The 19,264-nt window shown below is 35.3% G+C and overlaps 1 protein-coding gene and 1 non-coding gene across 3 annotated transcripts; one reads left to right on the top strand and one right to left on the bottom strand.

Moving 5' to 3' along the window:
* Nucleotides 1–425: 425 nt before the first annotated feature.
* LOC101243658 (protein TONSOKU) lies at nt 426–15,934 on the bottom strand. 2 transcript variants are annotated; one of them, XM_019211119.3, is made up of 19 exons: nt 15,511–15,934; nt 12,070–12,867; nt 11,252–11,428; nt 10,957–11,048; nt 10,099–10,197; nt 9,375–9,889; nt 9,252–9,295; nt 8,904–9,155; nt 8,465–8,612; nt 7,824–7,943; nt 6,852–6,955; nt 4,662–4,785; nt 4,381–4,493; nt 3,000–3,111; nt 2,663–2,767; nt 2,505–2,571; nt 2,277–2,397; nt 1,905–2,075; nt 426–1,261 (listed from the first exon to the last, which is right to left on the bottom strand). In XM_019211119.3, exons 1-19 carry the CDS (start codon nt 15,787–15,789, stop codon nt 617–619), a joined length of 4,086 nt encoding a protein of 1,361 aa, XP_019066664.1. In that variant the 5' UTR covers nt 15,790–15,934; the 3' UTR covers nt 426–616. The 2 variants fall into 2 exon arrangements, with proteins under 2 accessions (XP_019066664.1, XP_019066665.1); XM_019211120.3 differs by having other exon boundaries at nt 6,852–6,952.
* A 2,241-nt stretch (nt 15,935–18,175) lies between these two features.
* U1.4 (U1 small nuclear RNA) lies at nt 18,176–18,336 on the top strand. The gene has a single exon (NR_137315.2). It is a non-coding gene; the product is annotated as a U1 small nuclear RNA (small nuclear RNA).
* Nucleotides 18,337–19,264: the final 928 nt, after the last annotated feature.

Here is a 19,264-nt window from a genome sequence, read left to right as displayed (position 1 = left end):
AACAAAACTTTCCCAAAAGTATCTACTTATTGTTTAATTTTCACCCCCATTCCATCATCAATTCTTCCACAAATAGTTGCATAATATCAATCACCATGATTTTAGGGCTTGAAAATATGGGTTCGTGCAACTTTACATTACGTTAAGGTTTCTACACCTTTTCATTTCTTTATCTTATTATAGTAAAAATATAAAATAATAATATTAATACATTACAACTTAGTACTAGAAAGTTAAGAGTTTAGATTAGGTTCTTGGCCAGAATAAATAATGTTTTTCAGATTTATGTAACTTCAACATTACAAATTTTGGTTTTAGACATGTTTGTCAAAAAAAAAATCACTTTAGACTCGAAATAAAAAAAAATATAAAGTATCATTTCTGATGAATGCTTTGGCTAAATAGACAATGATAAAACAAAACAATTCATCAAGAATTATGTTTTTCTTCAAAACTCAAATATAATTGGCTTAATCACAACCTGATTGCCAAAAGCTATAGTATTATATACTCTTAAGTTAGATTTCACTACTAAGTTTTAATAATCAGGAACCTTTGTGAGGCTTCTGATTGATGTTTATGGCAATATTACAAACAAAAGGTGAATCTATATAACTTAAATCCTTCTGCAGCAAGGCTTCAGAGGGCAACATTTGACTCCCTCAACTGACAAATGAACTGTATTACCTTCGATATGTCCCCGCGATGAACCACTTCTTGAACTAGATCCCCATGCAGCATATAAACTTTCAGTTAGCTGTTTCGTGAACCCGTTATTACTAAGATCTAACAGTTGCAAGTTCTTTGCCATTTGAATAGCAACTGGAAGCTCTTGAATGTACTCATATTCATCTAAGTTAGAATGATTCTTTATACAACTCTGATTCGTAGCTCGGTCTGTAACATCTACTTCCACTTGCTCATCTTCACTATCAGGAGCTTCAAGCTGATTATAGTCCGTACTGAGTGTACATAAACCTTCTTGACAACCTTCTTTAGCATTAGCTGCAGATACCTCAGATGTATGCTCTAAAAGGATTATATCTGTTTGGAGGACATTTGAGCATGGATCATGTAGCAAAGCATGGATTTTGTTTTGATCTGCATTTTCAGCCACGTTGAGCTCTTCGAGATAATAGTTGTCTGATAATCCCTTTAGTATAGAAAGAATGCCAAGAAGTCCCAGTTGACATTTCTGTAATAGCAGGACTCGGAAACAACACTGGGGATTACTCACTGCTGCTGCCAATGCCCTGCCACCCTGCATTTATAACATTTTAGTGGAGTATTTACAGATTAACTGATCCAAGTGTGTATATTGAGAAGTCTACCATACCGGGGGTAGGGTGAAGGAACATAAAGCTTTCCACTACATGCATATTGTCAGAAGTAAATTAATCCAGCTATACGTTAGAATGTTATAGATCTATTCTATGTTTTAAGGTTATCAGTATGGCATATTATTTCTAATTCTGTCATAATTAAGTAATTTTTCTTACTAAATAAATCTCCTTATTTCTGATAGTCTAAACTCATGTATAAGGAGTCTGTTGTACATAGAAATCTAAGTAGTTTCTGTCTACTAACAAATAGCCTTATACTGCTTCCCAACCAATGGTCTTCCTTCATTATAATTAACTGATCTCTTTTTGGTGACTGTTTTATTAATCCATGCTTCGTTCATATACTATTTTGGTCTTCTCCCGCTACCTTTGCAATGACAACAATTGTTCAGACAGGTATTATAATCAGAAGGAAGGGCATCAACTATGTTTCTGCTCTACCCTTTTTCTGATAGGTTCCACGCACTTCACTCCGTGTTAGGTATCATTTTTCAAGGGGCACACAAAACAAGGAAGGAACTGAACTACTGAAGTAATGAATGATAAGAGAGTGAAACAGACCTCCTGCTTGAGCTGATTACCCCCAAGGTCAAGCTCAACTATGCTATTAAATACAGAAACTTCTGCATTTAATCTGACAATGCAGTCAGGTGTCAGACCACAAGATGACACGTCAAGCTTTAGTTCTTGACTTTCTCTGGACAGTGATTGCATCAATTTTAACATTCCATCCTGCAGAGGCATCCCAGTGATATCAATTTTACTTAAAGACAAGAAAAGGGCAACCCTGACAAATGTATCAATAACTGATTGCACGGCTCGAACCCGTGACCTATAGGTCACATAGAGACAACTTTATTGTTGCTCCAAGGCTTTCCTTTGTTTCAATTAAAGACCGCAGAAAAAAAGTTATAAGGTAGATGAGTCACTCACCGTCCCTATGCTAGTGTTTCCAAGCAGTAAACCAGACAAGCAAGAGCTCTTGATAAGTTGACAAAGACTCTCTATTACAGGCTTGCTTAGCTTTATTCCCTTCAAACTAAGCTCTTGAAATCTACAACATGAAATACAAGATTATGCCCTTTGTAATACTTGAACCAATCTTGAGCTTTTACATGTATAAAGAAGAACAAAGCAAGTCAACGAAGTTCAAATACTTGCCTCTTTAAGTTGGTAAGTGTAACCAAAAGATTTAAAACGACATTTGCCGCTACTGGTTGGTTGTGTCCTATACAATGAAAGATCGAGACAAATAAGTAATGCATCGAAAAGGAAACATTCTTTCGAACTATCGTTCAAATAGTCAATTATAAGTGTACCTAGAGAAAGATGTGTAAGCACTGATCCAGAAGTCAGTGAGTCAGCAACCTTTTGAATTGTTCTAGATGTGATTGAACATTGCTCGATATTTAAACTATAAAGAGCTGCAGAAGAAGAGCTACGTGAGAATTTGAGAATAAGCTGACGAACACTGCAACTAGAAGAGCCTGTAATGAGCCGTTAAATATGGAGCCTACTCAATATCTTGCCAGTTTTAGGCTAATCTAGCACTCATCCAATTCATGCAGAAGGGGAAGCTACAGCATACGTACTTCATGAAAAGCAACTAGATGATAGCTTTATTTTTAAAATACAAAAGAGCGAGAATCTCCATACCTTTGCAGTTCTGCAAGATAGTTGAAAGATATGATGCACATGCATCAGTCAAACGGTTCCCAGATAAGTTGAGTACTTCCAATCGGGCGTATAGAACATCGCATTCACAAATCTGTAAATTTGTACAATCAGATAAGACTTTCTACTGGATCAATTCAGAATGTTACGTCTTTCATCAGCTCGACTGCAAACAAAAGAAAGATGACAAAGTGTGGCATGTGAATGATCTCAAATCATAAGTGACTTTATTGTGTCTCCCCCAGGGTCTAACTAAATAAAACAGTTTAGGTGACTGCCTGAGTTGCAAATCTATCTACCCAACTAACATTATCAGCACTACATACTTTTCTGCCATTTGAGGCATAAAAGACCATACCTGGATTGACTAAGAGTTTCTCATGAGAGATAATTCAGAGTCTCTTCATATTCTGAAACTTCTATAAATGATTCAGGATCAATTTCATGCTAAATGTCATGCCTCCAAAACAGATAATGGAGAGGATATTTCAATTTTAAATTGAGAAATTATTTTCTGAAAGTGGAATTGTTCATAAAGTTCTAGTGCAGATACCAGAATGGAATATCTGGAAAAAATAAAAATCAATTTTCTGAGGTAGCTAGATAAATTATGAACTAGTAATGATCCAAATCAGTCATCCGGGGAAGCTATCTTGACAGCAACTACAAAACAACAAAGCCCTCAAGAAACTAGAGATTTGATTCACTAGGCCAGTTGTTCTCTAGAAATTTCTCAAAATTGAGTTGTTACTAATAATACTCTAAAAGCACTAAGATGTTTTGCTATTTTTCATATTCGCTCTCATCAAGATTCAATCCAAAATCAGTCAAATACTCAAATGTTTCTTCTTGGATTACTTCCCCTCCAAAAGGATTACAAAAAATACTTTACTTATGCACGAAGTACTTGCAAAAACCATGAATTGACATTCATAAAGAATGTATCTTAAAAATGCTTTCTCAATAGCTATCTTATAGATTGTATGAGAAAAACAGAGGAAAAAATGTCATTATACCCTCCTCCTTTAATCATCTTAATACATAATAAACATATTATCCTAATCTTTGTAACGCATAATAAAAACTGTTTGTTGGAAGTTTGCCTTGAGGAAGGCAAACTTTAAAATGTCAAACTCTTCCAATATATTCATGGAGTTGGAAGTAAGTATTTTAAGCTACAGAAGATGTCATATGTATTTTGACTTGAAAAACCAGAAAATGCTACATTAACTGCTGCCCTTAGAGCATGATATCTTCAGCAAGAACATGGCTGTGTTGTGCACAATTCATGAGTACATTGTATATCACATTTAAGAGGCAAAGAAAGTCTTATCTCAAAGTTCTAATAATTATTTAGTAAAACCTGGAACAAGGCAGTTGAACCAAGTCGATTGCAGTGCAAATCCAAGGTCAAACCACCATATTTTTGCCCTGATGCGATGAATACTTGTTTAAGCTTCTCTATTGTTCCATTTCCTGGTACATTGCCAAGATTAGGAAAAAGAACAGCAAAAAGGTGAAATTATATTTCACAGAAATGATAATGGCTAGGAATCAAGCAATTTGATAATCATAAATAGCAATTCGGAATGTGCACTTTTCGGGTAGCAGTATGAAGAAAGATCTTGACCATATGACTGTTACCTAACAGATTGTGTGAAAGGTCTAAGACAGCAAAAGTTTTGTGCACATAGAGGGCATTGATTAATGGTGTCACTGATATATCTTGCAGTTCGCAATCAGATACCACGACTTCATCCTCCGACACCTGGTAAAGATATATAAAAAGAAGCAATCAAACTAATGATTAGGGGGGTATGTAAATACATTCATTTTCTTGCTCTGATTTAAATACGATTGCTAAAATTGCTATTATGTCTCCGTCCAAAAAAATCATGTGCAGCCCCACTTTAAGATATTAACAGTTTGTCTGGGATATTGAAACAGCTAAATTCTTTTATTCTTGTTGCTGCGGTATCCTTGTTGCACTGTTTTGGCTGATGGAGTTAAAATACATCAGGGCAAGTGGTCCCATTATTTTTGGAAGAGAGAAGCGGATCGTAGAAAATTTTTGGGAAATTCACAGACAGGCTAGGAGGCTAGCAAATTAAAAAACTTCCCAGTGACAAGGTACTAAGATTTTTCCTTTGCTCTTGGACATGAAAATTGAATACAGTTGGGGCTGATGTAATGCTTTTGTTAAAGAAGTGATAATGGGTAGGAATTAATGGCCAACCATAAAAGCAAGTAATGACGTGATAATCATTGTGAATGGGGTAATCATTAGTCAATTATGAGTCTAAAAACTTTAAAGAATTTGGAACTTAAAGCCACTGTAGGCTGTGAGCTGGTGCAGCAATGTGGTTTGCTACAAAATTACATTTTTTCGTCTAAGATAATTTACACGGTTTGTCTATTTGGAATAGAGTGCTAATTTATTGTACAGATAATTCACTAATTAAGTTAGTTAGTGATGTGGAAATATTCTTTTATCTTTAAAATGATGGTTTAAGGTGTGAGATATTAGGATTTAGCTCTAAGCTTAAAAGTTTGGGATATTGAGACTTGACTCCGAGTAGCATAATTGATACCGTTAATCAATATTTTGCATAGATTGAGGCCATTGGAGGCTGATAGGTTGGTGTTCTATCCGTAACAAGGTTGGGGAACTTGTTGTTAGCAAGGTAAGTGAGACTTTAAGCTTTAGTGCTTGCTTTCCAAACCTGCTTTGAAAATATGTTTTATCTGTCTGGTCCAAGTGTTGGGACAAGCATGAGCTTAGCAGAATCAGTGGTCTTTCATCAGCCGTAGATATGCTATTTTGTGAAGAATATCGAATTATTTTTTAGAAGTGATATGTGGTGTGACGTTGGATATCTTTCTTTTCTTTTGAGACGAAAAAAAAGTTAGTAGGGGCATACATAGTTGTCGTAATATGTTAGGGGTCTTGTACATGCTGTCGTAGTATATTTTGAGGCATTATATATGTTGTCATGGGCATATCGGGGTGCTAGGCTGATCTCCTTCACTACCGTTTACGACAAGCTTTGAGTGTGATTAAATTGAAACAGGTAGTGTCCTTTTTGAACATTTTTTAGGACTTATTGAGCATTATATTATGAAGTATATTCCTGTGCATATCAGTTACATGTTCGTTGTGTAGTTGTATTTTCTAATACTTGTTCCAGGGGTATTAAAGTAGTGGGTCAAGGATCTTACTGAATTATATTTATATATAGCTCACTCCTTACATGCATGTCCATGCAAACACTGTTGCAGAGGGTGAGACTAGTGGCTGACGAGTCCATTCGCATAGATCCTGTTGCTGAGGTGCGCCTTCACATTATTCATGGAGGCTAAACTCATGTAACTCTATTAGATGCTCCATGGTCTTATTGTGGAATTTGGGCTAGAGAATTGGTATTTTGGTGATCGTTGAATCAATGGATTGATTACGAATTTTGTGGGATTATTATTCTCCTTTTGTTGATTATTACTAATGTGTTTAGACTTGCGGATAATGCTCTCAGCACTTAGATACTTTGGGTAAGTGTGTGAAATTGTGAATATTTGGTTCTCCCAACCAATGAGCGATGATTTAGCAGGTGTCAATCACATCTAGGAGGTATTTTGGGATGTGAAAACTAGGTTCGGTTCTAATTTACAAAATCATGCTAAGAGAATACCCCAACCCAAAAAATAATTTAGTTCAGAGATGCTTATATCAACTCCTTGACAAGCTACTAACTTGTTAATGAATATGAATGCTCCACAAAAGCTCTGACTTCTTTGAAACAAAAGCTAAGGTACTGTTAAAAATGTAATGTATCTTACCTCTTGGTTGTACAGCATCTTTAGAACCTTCAAGATCGGTGGCTGAGAGAGCTCCTCGCAGCAATCAATGTACAGTTTCATGAGATGTTTTGGAACCCATACTGCTGATGAAAAATTTGAAGCTTAAATGTAGGGGATATAAATGACATGGCTTTGTATATTGCAAAATCTGAAAATAGCCAACATTTTTATTTTTTTTGCTTTTTTCTTTCCAAACCGACTCCCAAAAAGACTTCATCTTTCAACAATTTCTTTTCTTGTTTTTTTCCTCCTCTAGTTGCATAAAATTATTAAGACTTGCCATAGCCATTATAGATATTTGCATTAATTCCATAGCGATCTCAAGAGCAGGGAAAGCAAATATCTCTATCAGGAAATAGTACATCCATGTGTTTCAAACCAATATATTATTTCTCCTTTATACAATTTTAGCTACCTAAAAGCCATATTCGGCATCATGAAGGCTGCCACAATGAGATGATGACCAAGTCCTTGTCTGCATTAACTGTTTGATAGCACAAACTTCACTATATGGAAGGACAACTGGAGAATGGTAGCATGGATTATAGTCATCTATTTCTAAGAATGAGTTGTTGCTTAATGCTAATTTAAAGAATATTAACCCATATAACATGTTGCCACCAGTCTTCTATTTTTAAAATGCTTCATATAGGATGTAAATATGTGTAAAATTCTCTATGCAATTATAATAAGGGGGCTAGTAGTAGGTATTTTCGAAAAATACACCCAAAAAAATATCAGTACTATACCACTTCTCCAAAATTTCATCTAGCAGTAAATTTCAAGTCATCTTCGCATCCTTAACAAGTTTTGTATTCATAACTTTAGAGAATTAGAAACACATTTGAGTTTACTCTTTCAACAAGCAAGAAACTACGAACGATTTGAAAAGTAGCATTTGAAGGACAGGAAAATGAATATCCGAGAAGGAACAGATCAGAAGAAACATACCATCAATTGAAACTTCAATGCATGCCTTCCCAGCCATATTATCTTTTAGGATATTAACTGCTTCTAATGATTCTATAACTCTTCCTTCATGCATCATATGTTGGATGACTGGCACTAGGCCTATGAAGAAATTAATCTATATCAGATGACTGACATGTGATGCCAAGACAAATTAGAAAACAAACTTATCCGGAGATTGTCTGCACTTCACAGTAATTTTATACAAATACATTCAACGGATAGAGCAGATCACTTGAACTCTTTCTGCAGCTTTGTATCAACCTTTATCAAGGTTCCTTAAAAAATTCTGATAACAAAGTATATAAAAAAACCTGCTTCTTGCTGCTCTATGGTATTTTAGAAAATCTTAGTAGTTCTCATACTGATAATAGGAGAAGCTGCAGCAGTAGCATTAGGAGCAATAGTAAACCTTAAATAATAAAAAAAATTGATGCATTATTGTTGTATTCAAAATGCTCATTTTGCATAGCACTGGCCACTGGAACATTCATGAGTTGCAGTAGCTATGTCTTCTTGTTCTTCACTGAATACCGGTTGATGCCTCGTGAAAAGTAATAAATCAACAATTTGAGAAGGTGAGAGTGAGAGACTAACTACAAACTGAAACTTTTTGTCCCTACCTTTAGATCTCTCCTCAGCTGAGAGCTGTAGATAGAACAAGCATGCTACCTCAACTTTCATCTGCTCTAAGCTGAGCTTTGTGCCAGCATTACCTGAATCCCACTTCACATGTACTACATTGTTGACAACTCTGAAGAGAATATGTTGCTGTTAAACAGATCAAGTAAGGGAGATAGTCAAATATTGCAGTGTAATAACAGTATCCCACTAAATATGTTAATGTTTGACAATGTTTCCTACAATGAACCAAAAAGATCTAATGTTGGACATGTGATGGGTCAATGGCCTGCTTATTGTATTGCATATTATAGACATAAAGTTAGACTTATCACTAACTTTAGGTGAAAACAGAAACATATAAACTGACTTGGTATTTAACTTTCTGTATTAACAATTATGGCCAGTAACATAATATCTTGAGGCTTAATTAACACTCACACAATGTTCACCACAAGCATGTGGAGTGAGATCAGAAATACTGCCATTGCCAGAAACATCTGCATCCAATTCTCTGCCACAAGCTCCATAACTAAACTTTGGAGCAGACCTTTTTGTGCTTGAATATGTGAAATCCTTATCGTCCCTTAAACCTAACTCGGGAGTCCTAGATTTGTCGGAGCAAGTACTTTCTTCAAGATTAATAGGGGTACAAGCACTGACAGCACATCCTGAACCAACTGGTGAAACTACCTGCCACACAATCAACTTTCTTGTTAATAACAAGTGCTTGATCAAATTCTCCAGAAGGAAGCTATTTCTTCAGATTTTTGTAAAACAATTGAATACCTTCAGTTCATGAGAAAGACTACACTGATGTTTTGTGTCTTTAGCTGCAAATTTACCCTAATACTGATCAGTGTTCTATTTTTTTCATGATATAAACTTACTAGTAGCGGCAGACCAACTCACACTCATCAGAAGTAGCAACAGCTTCTACAGAACACTTGTGAGAGATATTTCCTGAGCAATGGCCCATTTCACCCTCAAGAGGAGTAGAAACAATCCTGCTGGAGCTGTATACATCCTCATTATCATCTTCGTCATCAGAGAGAACAAGGCGGACACGTTTACGACCAACTGCTTGACTACCAGCAGGTCTCGAAATGCTCGGGGACGCAGAATCAGGTAGCTCAGTAGTAGCAATAGGTGTTTCTACATAAGTTGATTTCAGCTTAGATAGATTCTTACTAGGACGGATTAGTGATTTCAAAGGCAGATCCTGAAATTCATCTTCACTGCTGTAAGATTTTGATTTCTTGAAACCCCTCTTAGCTTTCTTTGGTGTAATGCTATCATACGACGTGATTGGCGATAGGTTGCCGACCTCTGTTTCACTTTCAGAACAGCAATCCCCTGCGACATTTTCTGCTTCAAGATCTCCAATTTTTGACTGCTTCAATTTGTCAATTGACGACTGCAACTTCCTGTAATGTTTCATCCTTATTACTGACAAAGAAATATATATATACACGCATACATATATATGGTTATCTGTACACACAAAATCCCTAATAAACAATGATATTCAATAAGTAGACTATGCACAAGACAAGAAAATCTAGGCATTTACTTCTTCAGTAACATGTTACTGATGGACCAAAATCCAAGGACTTCAGGAGTAAAAGCATTTTACCTGGCCTCTTCCACATTATCAAATCTGATCATCTGGCTATAGTGCATATTTTCTAGAGCAGACAACTCAATCGAGGACTTCTTTGCCTGAATGGCAATCCTGAAAAATGATGATATAGTTGGCAGATATCAGAAGGGGAAAGCATTGATGACATACGTCATTAACCATTTTTTGTTCTAGAATCTTTAGCTTTCTTTTTTACAGCTTTTCATTTTGTCTGTTTCTCAAGTAAAGCTACTTGTATGCCATCATGTAAGCACACAGAAATGGAGAATATGGAAAATGACAGTGTCCATAGAAGTATTAACACATCCTGCATCCCAAATCAGACTTAGTTTGAGTAGGCAAATATGAAAAATAGAGTTGAAATTTTGTGGTAGTTTAAACGGAAATTAACTTGTAGGTTTGAGATACTTCAGGGATGAAAGATGTGTACACAAATTTTGAAGAAGTACAGTTTTAAAAGGGAATGTATAGCCGAGGAAAAAGGTTCCCATTTAAGGAGGATACCATTAAGAGATACGTTAAAAAAGAAAGTACTATATTCCTATTGGGACTATGGAGTATGAAAAAACTGAACAGAATATATGAACTACTTAAGGAGTGGATCATTCTCGTTGGGTATCCATGCAATAATGATCTTCCACTTTACCAAAAGAGAGAGAAAGACCACACACGCAGAGAAAGGAAGTACAAAGAAAACACAACATTTCAAGCTTTAGACACCATATAACCCCTGCATGAGAAATTTAGTTCCAGTTGGGCATCTACACTCTTGCAGGCAAGCACATTTGACTCGTATGCTGGATACCACTCATTCAGCACATGATTGAGATACTGATAATAAAGATGGGGTACCTGTAACCCTCTTCAAAAGCTGCCAAAGCACCTCCCCAATTACCATTACAATCCAGTACATTTCCAATATTGATCTTTGCTAGTGCTTGTCCCTGAAATCACTGTAAATGTGTTAAAGAAGAGATTACTAAATACTCAAAGAGAGGTATAAATTAGTCAATTCTTTTGCACAGATTCCAGTTTCCGACAAGTCCCAAGTGCACACATCCCAATATAATCATAAATCTCAGGCATCTTTCATGAATAAGAATGAAAGCGACATTGAGGATATGTTTGTTAAGCATAATAAGATTACCTCCAAATTTCCAATTGATCTGTATGTATCCAAGCTCTTGTTGTACCATTTAAGAGCTTTGTCAAAGTGCCTAAGCTTCTGGTGTGATTCTCCAATGGCTAGAAATGAGTCGCTTAATTTCTCTTTGTCACAGAGCTGAATTGCTGTCTGCTTCTTCTTTTTGGCAAATTTACAATGCTAACCACAAGAATCAAGGTATCAAATGACAAAACTTCCAATTTCTTAATTGAATACAAACAGTCAAAAAGGGGAAAAAATAACTGTTGTCACATTTCTATCATCAAGAAACTCCTTTGATTAACACAATGCATTCAATGTATAAAATGAAAAGGGAACACAAAGATGAGAAGAAATGAGGTATGTTGGTTCCACGAATGTGTTGGAACTCTGCACTCCAGTCATTAGACTGTCACAAAAATATCCACACTCCAAGGTCCAGAAAAAAGATTAAAAGCATAAATGGTGCTTCCAAATTAGACCTCAGTTCTTGAATATACCTCAATCTATTGAGAAAGATATGAAAAATTATTGTTTGGGCTTTTGGCCAAAGAAACACACTGAAATGACTGCCAATAACTAATCTTTCTTAGAAATTGATTAAGCAAGAAAAAAGGAGATACGTGTAAAACGAAGGATTAATAGAGCAGAGGAGGTACTGATCGACACAAGCTCGTCAAGCAAAAGATCCATATTTTTTGCCAAGACAGAACTAGGTTTGGAAGCATGCTATTGGATGATGAAAACACATCATGGAAATATGCTAGCACGTCAACTAGTGGTTGAAATAAAAGCAAGAAAGCATGAAGAGAAATACGTACTTTTACCCATGCAAAAATTGCACTACATTTCTCGATGAGACGATCAAGTGCTGAATTTTGTTGCAGCAGGCACTTCCTCTCACCCTCTGTTCCTCTAGCTATTTCTATTTCCCTTGAGAGCTTTTTGAGACTTTGTTCTCCTATTTTTATCTCATCCATTACCTTGCGTGCTTCTTTCACTATTTCAATGTTTTGATTGGCTTGACTAATCAAAGCATCTTCATCTTCCATGGACTTCGCCAGTTTGAGAGCCCATTCATAACATTTCATGGCCTCATCATACTTTTGAATCCTGTAATGCAACTCCCCAAGATTTATATATCCCTTTGCCTCCCCTTGACAGTGCCCTATCCTATGACAAATGGTAATATCTTTCTCAATGTGCTCCCGTGCTTTATTCATATTTCTTAGCTCGGTGTACACATTTCCAAGGTTATGATGGAGCCTGCTACGTCCATCATCATCCTCACTTAACTCTTCTTCATCACAAATTTCTAATCCTTTACTGAGAATTCTTTCAGCTTCTTCCAAGTTATCAAGATCAACTTCAAGCATACCAATGTTGTTGTAGGCATCAATGTACTCCTTCACAAAAGAATGCTTGCTCGATTGTAAATTCTTCTTCAGTGTTTTGGCAAGATTCAGTGACAATTTGAAATACTTTCTAGCATTCCGAACTGAATCATGGTCATCGTCCGACTTCAAAAATATTTCATGATATGTTCTTCCCAGTTGAGTGCTGGCTCTTTGCTGCTCAACAAGGTCATTTTCATCCTTGGCAAGCTCTAAATGCTTTTTCTGTACCATACAAATAATAAGTATTAAACGATAAACAATTGAAACATTTACGCTGCAAACTCAATTGTTGGAAAATTGATGTTCTATGTGAAGAGTAATACAAAACGAGAAACAGGTATTTCTTTTTTAAAAAAAGAAAAAAGAAAAAATATATAGAAATAGATTAAGTCAGTTTGGTTTGATAACAGCACAAAGAAATACAATGTTCAATCAATGATAAGCTATTTCAAGATTTATCTTTCTCATGAAATGTATTAGGTTTGGAATTTGCCATCCAAATAGCAGATTTATAAAAGTGAGCTTGAGGGGTTCACCGAATATGAATATTAGAGAGGCAGGAGAGAAATCAGTCCAGCATCCCAAAAGCACAAACAGAGCACTATGCATATCATGAGAATAAAATTGGATGCCTACGAAGATGACAAATGACAATGTTGCCCGATTATATACTGAAAAGAATCAAATAATTCCAATAGCATCTTGAAATCCTAAATGTATGTCAGACATAGAGTGACAGACAATCGAGTTCTGAGTCAACAAGTGAATGTAAATGCTTGGATTAGATTTTAATACTAAAGATAAGGCCCAACCATACAGGAAAAGAACACGATATGACAAAATCAGTACCACTCATATATTTGCATATGGACCAATATTAAGGAAACCTTTTTTTTTTTTGAAATTGGTAAGGTTGAATTCTTCAACACTAAGGGTATGTTGGCTACCTCCAAGGGATAATTATAGATTTCCTATCAAATGTATAATTTGATCCATATCATCTATATAAAGTTGTTTACACCAAAAAAGTAAAGATACTACACAATTCCATTTAACTTTGTGGATGGAATTGGATCTATCTTCAAAACCTCTTCCATTTTTTTCTTTCCAGTCTGATCACCATACACATGATGGTATCAGCTTCCACCATCTCTTTTGACTCTTACTACCTCCCCTCCTAATCCAGCAGCTCAACATATCTGATGTATGTTCTGGCATTGTCCAGTTCATGCTTGTGATGTTGAGAAACGGGTTCCAAATTTGAGCAGCAAACTTACAATGCAGGAAGAGACGGTTATTTGTTTCCCTTGTCAAGTTGCACAAAAAACACCAAGGGACCAGTTGTCTGCTTTTCTTCTGTAGAACTTCTTGTGTTAAACATACTTTGTCTATCACTAACCGGGTGAAACAATTTACTTTTGTAAGAATGTCACTCTTACAAAAGTGACTCCCATTATAGTTTGGGCCCTGTGTCATCCCCTGTAGTCCTCTTTTGTAGGCATTGTTGATACAAAAGACTCCAGCCTTACTATGTTTCCAGTTTCCACAGGATCTTGTCTGTTAATATTATGGTTATAATCATTCCAGCTAGTTTTCCCAATAGCGCTGCCACCCTCTCCACCTCCCAGTTATTAAGTAGTCTTCTTAAAGATATGTCCCATCCCTGTTTTGTCCAACAGGCACTCACTTTAGCATCAGGGTTCTCACAGATTAGAAACAAATCTGGAAAAGTTCCCTAAGAGAGGATTGGTCTATCCAGCCATCTTTCCAAACTTTAGTTTTGTTTCCATTACCCACCAATATTGAGGAAACAAGAAAATAATCCTTAACTAGGTAACTGATTATATAAAGCGAAAAAAGATATTAGATCTTAAGCCCACTTAAATGTCATTAGCATTACAAACTATAACGTCACAAATGTACAATTAATTAAAGCATATTGCATCGCCATTTAGTGCGCTTTTTAGTTCAAGACTTAGAGAAGTTCCCATGCAAAATAAAATTAAAGCAAATTTCAAGAACTTCTCTTTTCAACAGACAATAACTTGATGCAATCTAACATGTCTAGCGTACTAAAAAAATGAACATTAGCATAAAAGTTGGACCTACACCCACACTCTGCTAAGATTTGACCCTTAGACCAATTGTACAACCAACAAATCCATCTTGGGTTCCCCTAGCTATGGCCTTTATTCTATGCCATTTTTCTTCCACTTATTTTTGATAACCATGGTATCCAGGCTAAATCGTGTGCACCTCTACTAGCTCCATGAGATACCTGCCACCTCTCAACAGTCCACCAAGGCGAGAATAGATGAGAAGAAATCACCAAATGTTTTATCACTGATGAGATTTGAACCTGAGACCCCGTGTTGCTCAACCCACTTCATTGACAACTAGGTCACAAATTCTCAACCATTTGAATTGTGTTTATTGAAGTCATCTACAGAAGTACAATGATTTATGCCCTTAACACTTCATCCTCAGCAACCCAAATATTCTTATGTGGCTTGCAGCTAATGCATCTGCTTCTAGTTAATAGCAGGCATCCCCAAAGAAACCAATTAGACATCTACATAGATAATCAATCTTAACAATGTTTCTCAAATTAAAAATTACATTTCTTTCTAATCAGTTTAAATTCTGTGTGCCACTAAAATATTGCACAATCAGCTCATTGCAAATTCACCTATCGATTCTGTTGCCCATTAAATTTCTGAACTTTTTGTCAAATAGATATCACAAAAAATAAAATGAAGTTATATTCCTCTAGTTAAATTGTAAAGGTTATGCTCAACATTTCAAGTAATGCTAAATAACTTTCTACAACCAGCTAAGCTATATATAATCATTAAGCACATTTACCTGGAAAGTGAGGGCGTGTTCGTAGTCCTGAAGGCGGAGATAGACTTCACCAAGGGATTGACATGACGGAAGAAGCTGCTTCTCAGGCAAGTAGTTGAGTGATATTTCGTAGTCGATTCGGAGCCAACGAAGCGCCTCTACATACTCTCCGCGGTTCTTTAGCATGTCGCCGATCAAATTTGCCCATCTCGCCTCCTCCTTTCTGTTCCCCTCTGCTTTTGCGCTCTTGTAAGCTCTCTTCGCCTCAATTAGCTGGTTCTGGCTATCGTTTTTGCCCATTCAATTGATGATCTATTGCTGTAGAATTCGAAATTGTGAGAATTTAGGGCTTTTTTGCTTTACTCTCTATCTTTGCTGAGCTGCTTTTTTTCTGTTCTCTTTAATGGCGGGGATGTTGAAAAGGGGCTTTCAATTATTCGCGCCAAAACTGTTTCTTCTTGTTGGACTTTATATAGATCCGAGACTATACAACTATGAAATAAAAATTGTAAGTATAAACAAACTATTAATTTGAATTAAATGTTAAAAATATAGTTTCATTTAATTGTACCTCGTAGTAAATTGTTACTATTTTTATATATGTCTTCGGTGGAATTTCACTCGCCATTCTCGTTCTCGCTCATCTCTCTCGCTTTTGTACAAATACAAATAGAAAATGTGTTTGTATTTGTATAAAGGGAAAGAAAATTGTATATATATATATACATAGATTTTTGTTCTCCTCTCCTAGATCTCACTCGCCACTCTCACTAGCCTCTCTTGCTTTGTACAAATACAAATGTATACGTTGTGCTTGTGTTTGTATAAAGCAAGAGAAAATGTATATATAAATATAAATGCATATATTTTCGTTTTATACACTTATGATTATACAAATACGATCTTCTTATATTCAGTTTTCTTTTGTCTTTCTCACTTTCACGCTTTATACAAACACAAATTATACAATTGATTCTTTTATATATGTATACCGAAATAGATTATACAATATATATATATATATATAGCGAAATAGCCAGCTTCTTTCGTATATATGTATAGCGAAATAACAATAGCAAACATAAAGTTTGTCATGAAGCGCAATTATACAAACTATAGTTATAGCGTACAAATATAACTTTCGTGTTTGATATATGTGAAAGTTGCTCATAACAGTATTATATCATATTAATTGGGAAAATTACGTGGTTAGGCAAACTTATGCTACTTAATTGCTCATCATAGCTATAGTGTGTTATAATTATCACTAGCGACTAACATTATGCATTAATCATGTGAGTTACCTTCTAGTTTGTATAATTAGCCACATTTGTATATAATTCGCTAGAATATACAAATAAATGTGTGTATATACAATCATCTAATTGATATACATACACAATTGACCTCTCTTCCACTATCTGCCCTCTCCCAATCTCGCTCGCCTCTCTCCTCCATCTCCCAACCTTGTTTTCCATATATACAAATGTAAAAGTATAATATATCATTGTCTAACCGATATACATATACAATTGACTTCTCTCCCACTCTCTGTCCTCTCTCGCTCGCCTCTCTCTCCCCTCTCCCAATCTCTCTCTCCTCTCTCATCCCTATCCCAACCTCGCTTGCCATATATACAAATACATATGTATAATATACAATTATTTAACCGATATACATATACAATTCACCTCTCTCCCATTCTTTGGCCTCTCTTGCTCGCCTCTTCCCTCTCTCTCCCAGTCTCGCTCGCCTCTCTCCTCCTTATAACATGTAGCTACGAATTAGAATTATCAAACTATAGTTATGGAAAGTAATTAGGCTATTTTTGAGTGACTATATGTGAAAGTTCATCAATAAAAATATTCTATTGTTTTTATAATTTGATGTGATTAACGAGATCAAAATGAATAAAAAAATATTTGAAGTCGTTAATTTACCCACAATAAAAAAGAGAGTACTTTTATGTTGAAGTAACATGTTCTTTAATGGAGTTTTGGATTGTTTAACTAATCCATTTTTTGTGATATTGTATGATATTATTGTTGAATTGACGAAAAATATATTGTACGTAGGCTTGAATCTTATTACACGGATTGAAATATATGCAAATATATTTATCTATTCATTTTATTCCAATTGTAATTTATGATATTTTGCCAACGATTCTTATGTATATACTCTTATTTAGCAACGGATATTAAAAATTGTCATAATTTAAAGAAGTGAAAAAAAAAATTAGTGTAACATCGTATGTTATTTGAAAAGAAAAATTATTTAGGTCATATAAACAAAAACAATTCAAGTACATTAGTCATTACTATATTTTTCTCGCGACAACTTTTTCATTTTGTTAAAATGAACCAACGATAGTTTTACTACAAACAATACAAACATTTCAACATTTTGATTTATGATTTATTCACAGCAAATAAGTGTAATTAACGTAAATACAAAGTACATTCTAAATTTTAGCCTAGTAATTAGTAACAATAACATGATAAATATAACAGTGTGTTACAAATTAATAGCTGTCCAACTCTTATCATAAATCTGTAGCCAATGTGATAAGTTTGAAACAAAACTTTACTATAAATAAAGCATAGTAATTATATCCCATATCGCCAATACGAAGAGAACGGATAAAGTAGGTGAATATAAACTTGGGCCTAGGAGGAACTAAAACTTACTTACCTGGACGGGGTCAATTGGCGATCATGAAGGTCCATGGCCTAGGTTGGTAACCTCCATTGCACTTAGGAGAGGTGCCTACCTAAGATCGGCCCAAGTGGCCGAATCTACGTCATAATTTGTTGCTGAGGGGGCCTGCGTTCGCGCGGCCCTTGCCAATATTAGTTTAACTTTATTAGGTTGATGCCAATACTTGTTACACTTTATTAGGTTGATTAAAAGATTGAGAATACATACAAAATGGTAGTTAAGTAGACAATGTTGAAAATGAGAATCAAGACGGGTGTGTTGATTTTTAAAAGTCATTAATAGAAGAGAAACTTGAGCAACTTACATATGGTGTTCAATGATCTAAAAAGACTTATGATAAATTTCTCAAAAAATGTTTGAAAGTTAGAATTGTATCGATGATGGAGACTCTGGGTTTGAAACAATGAAAGATGATTCCAAATACTCTTCGGTTACAATGAAGTTGCACTAAGGGTCAAGCCTTAGCCCGTCCCTACTTGTTTTAGTGATGAATGAATTGACGTGACATATATATATTCAAAGGAATCGTGTAGTGGTGTATGTCATTTGCAGATGGAATATTGTTAGACAAATCCTAAAGACTAAAATTTCCAGGTTAAGTAAAACTAAAATGACGTATGTATAGTGTAAGTTTAGTGAGATCATGCATGAGGCAAAAGCGAAAGTGATCAATCAACGCATATACCCAAGAGGACGTTTCGAGTATCATAAGCTACATAATTTAAGGAGACGAGGAGCTCGATCGACTATTGAGGTTCATCATTGCAACAAACTATATTTACACCAAAGTTAGAACATTGGAAGGTGAATCAAAATACTTTATGAGCAATGATGGAGGCTTGCACCATAATATTATGCTACAAGAATGTGTCGCCTTAGTTTAAAAGTAATTTTTACAAAATGATGATTAAATCAATACTTCTCTCAGAAATAACAAATCTAGATGAATCATGCATTATTATATCTGGATGTTTAAACAATGCCATTTTCTACATATTCTATCATTTTTGTGTGTGCATTTTCAAAGTGCAAGTTAATGCTAAATAAATAAAGG

This window comes from Solanum lycopersicum, chromosome 11, assembly GCF_036512215.1.
Source record: "Solanum lycopersicum chromosome 11, SLM_r2.1".
Lineage (NCBI taxonomy): Eukaryota > Viridiplantae > Streptophyta > Magnoliopsida > Solanales > Solanaceae > Solanum > Solanum lycopersicum.
The sequence above is the reverse complement of the archived record's forward strand: the minus strand, read 5'-3'. Positions and strand labels throughout refer to the sequence as shown.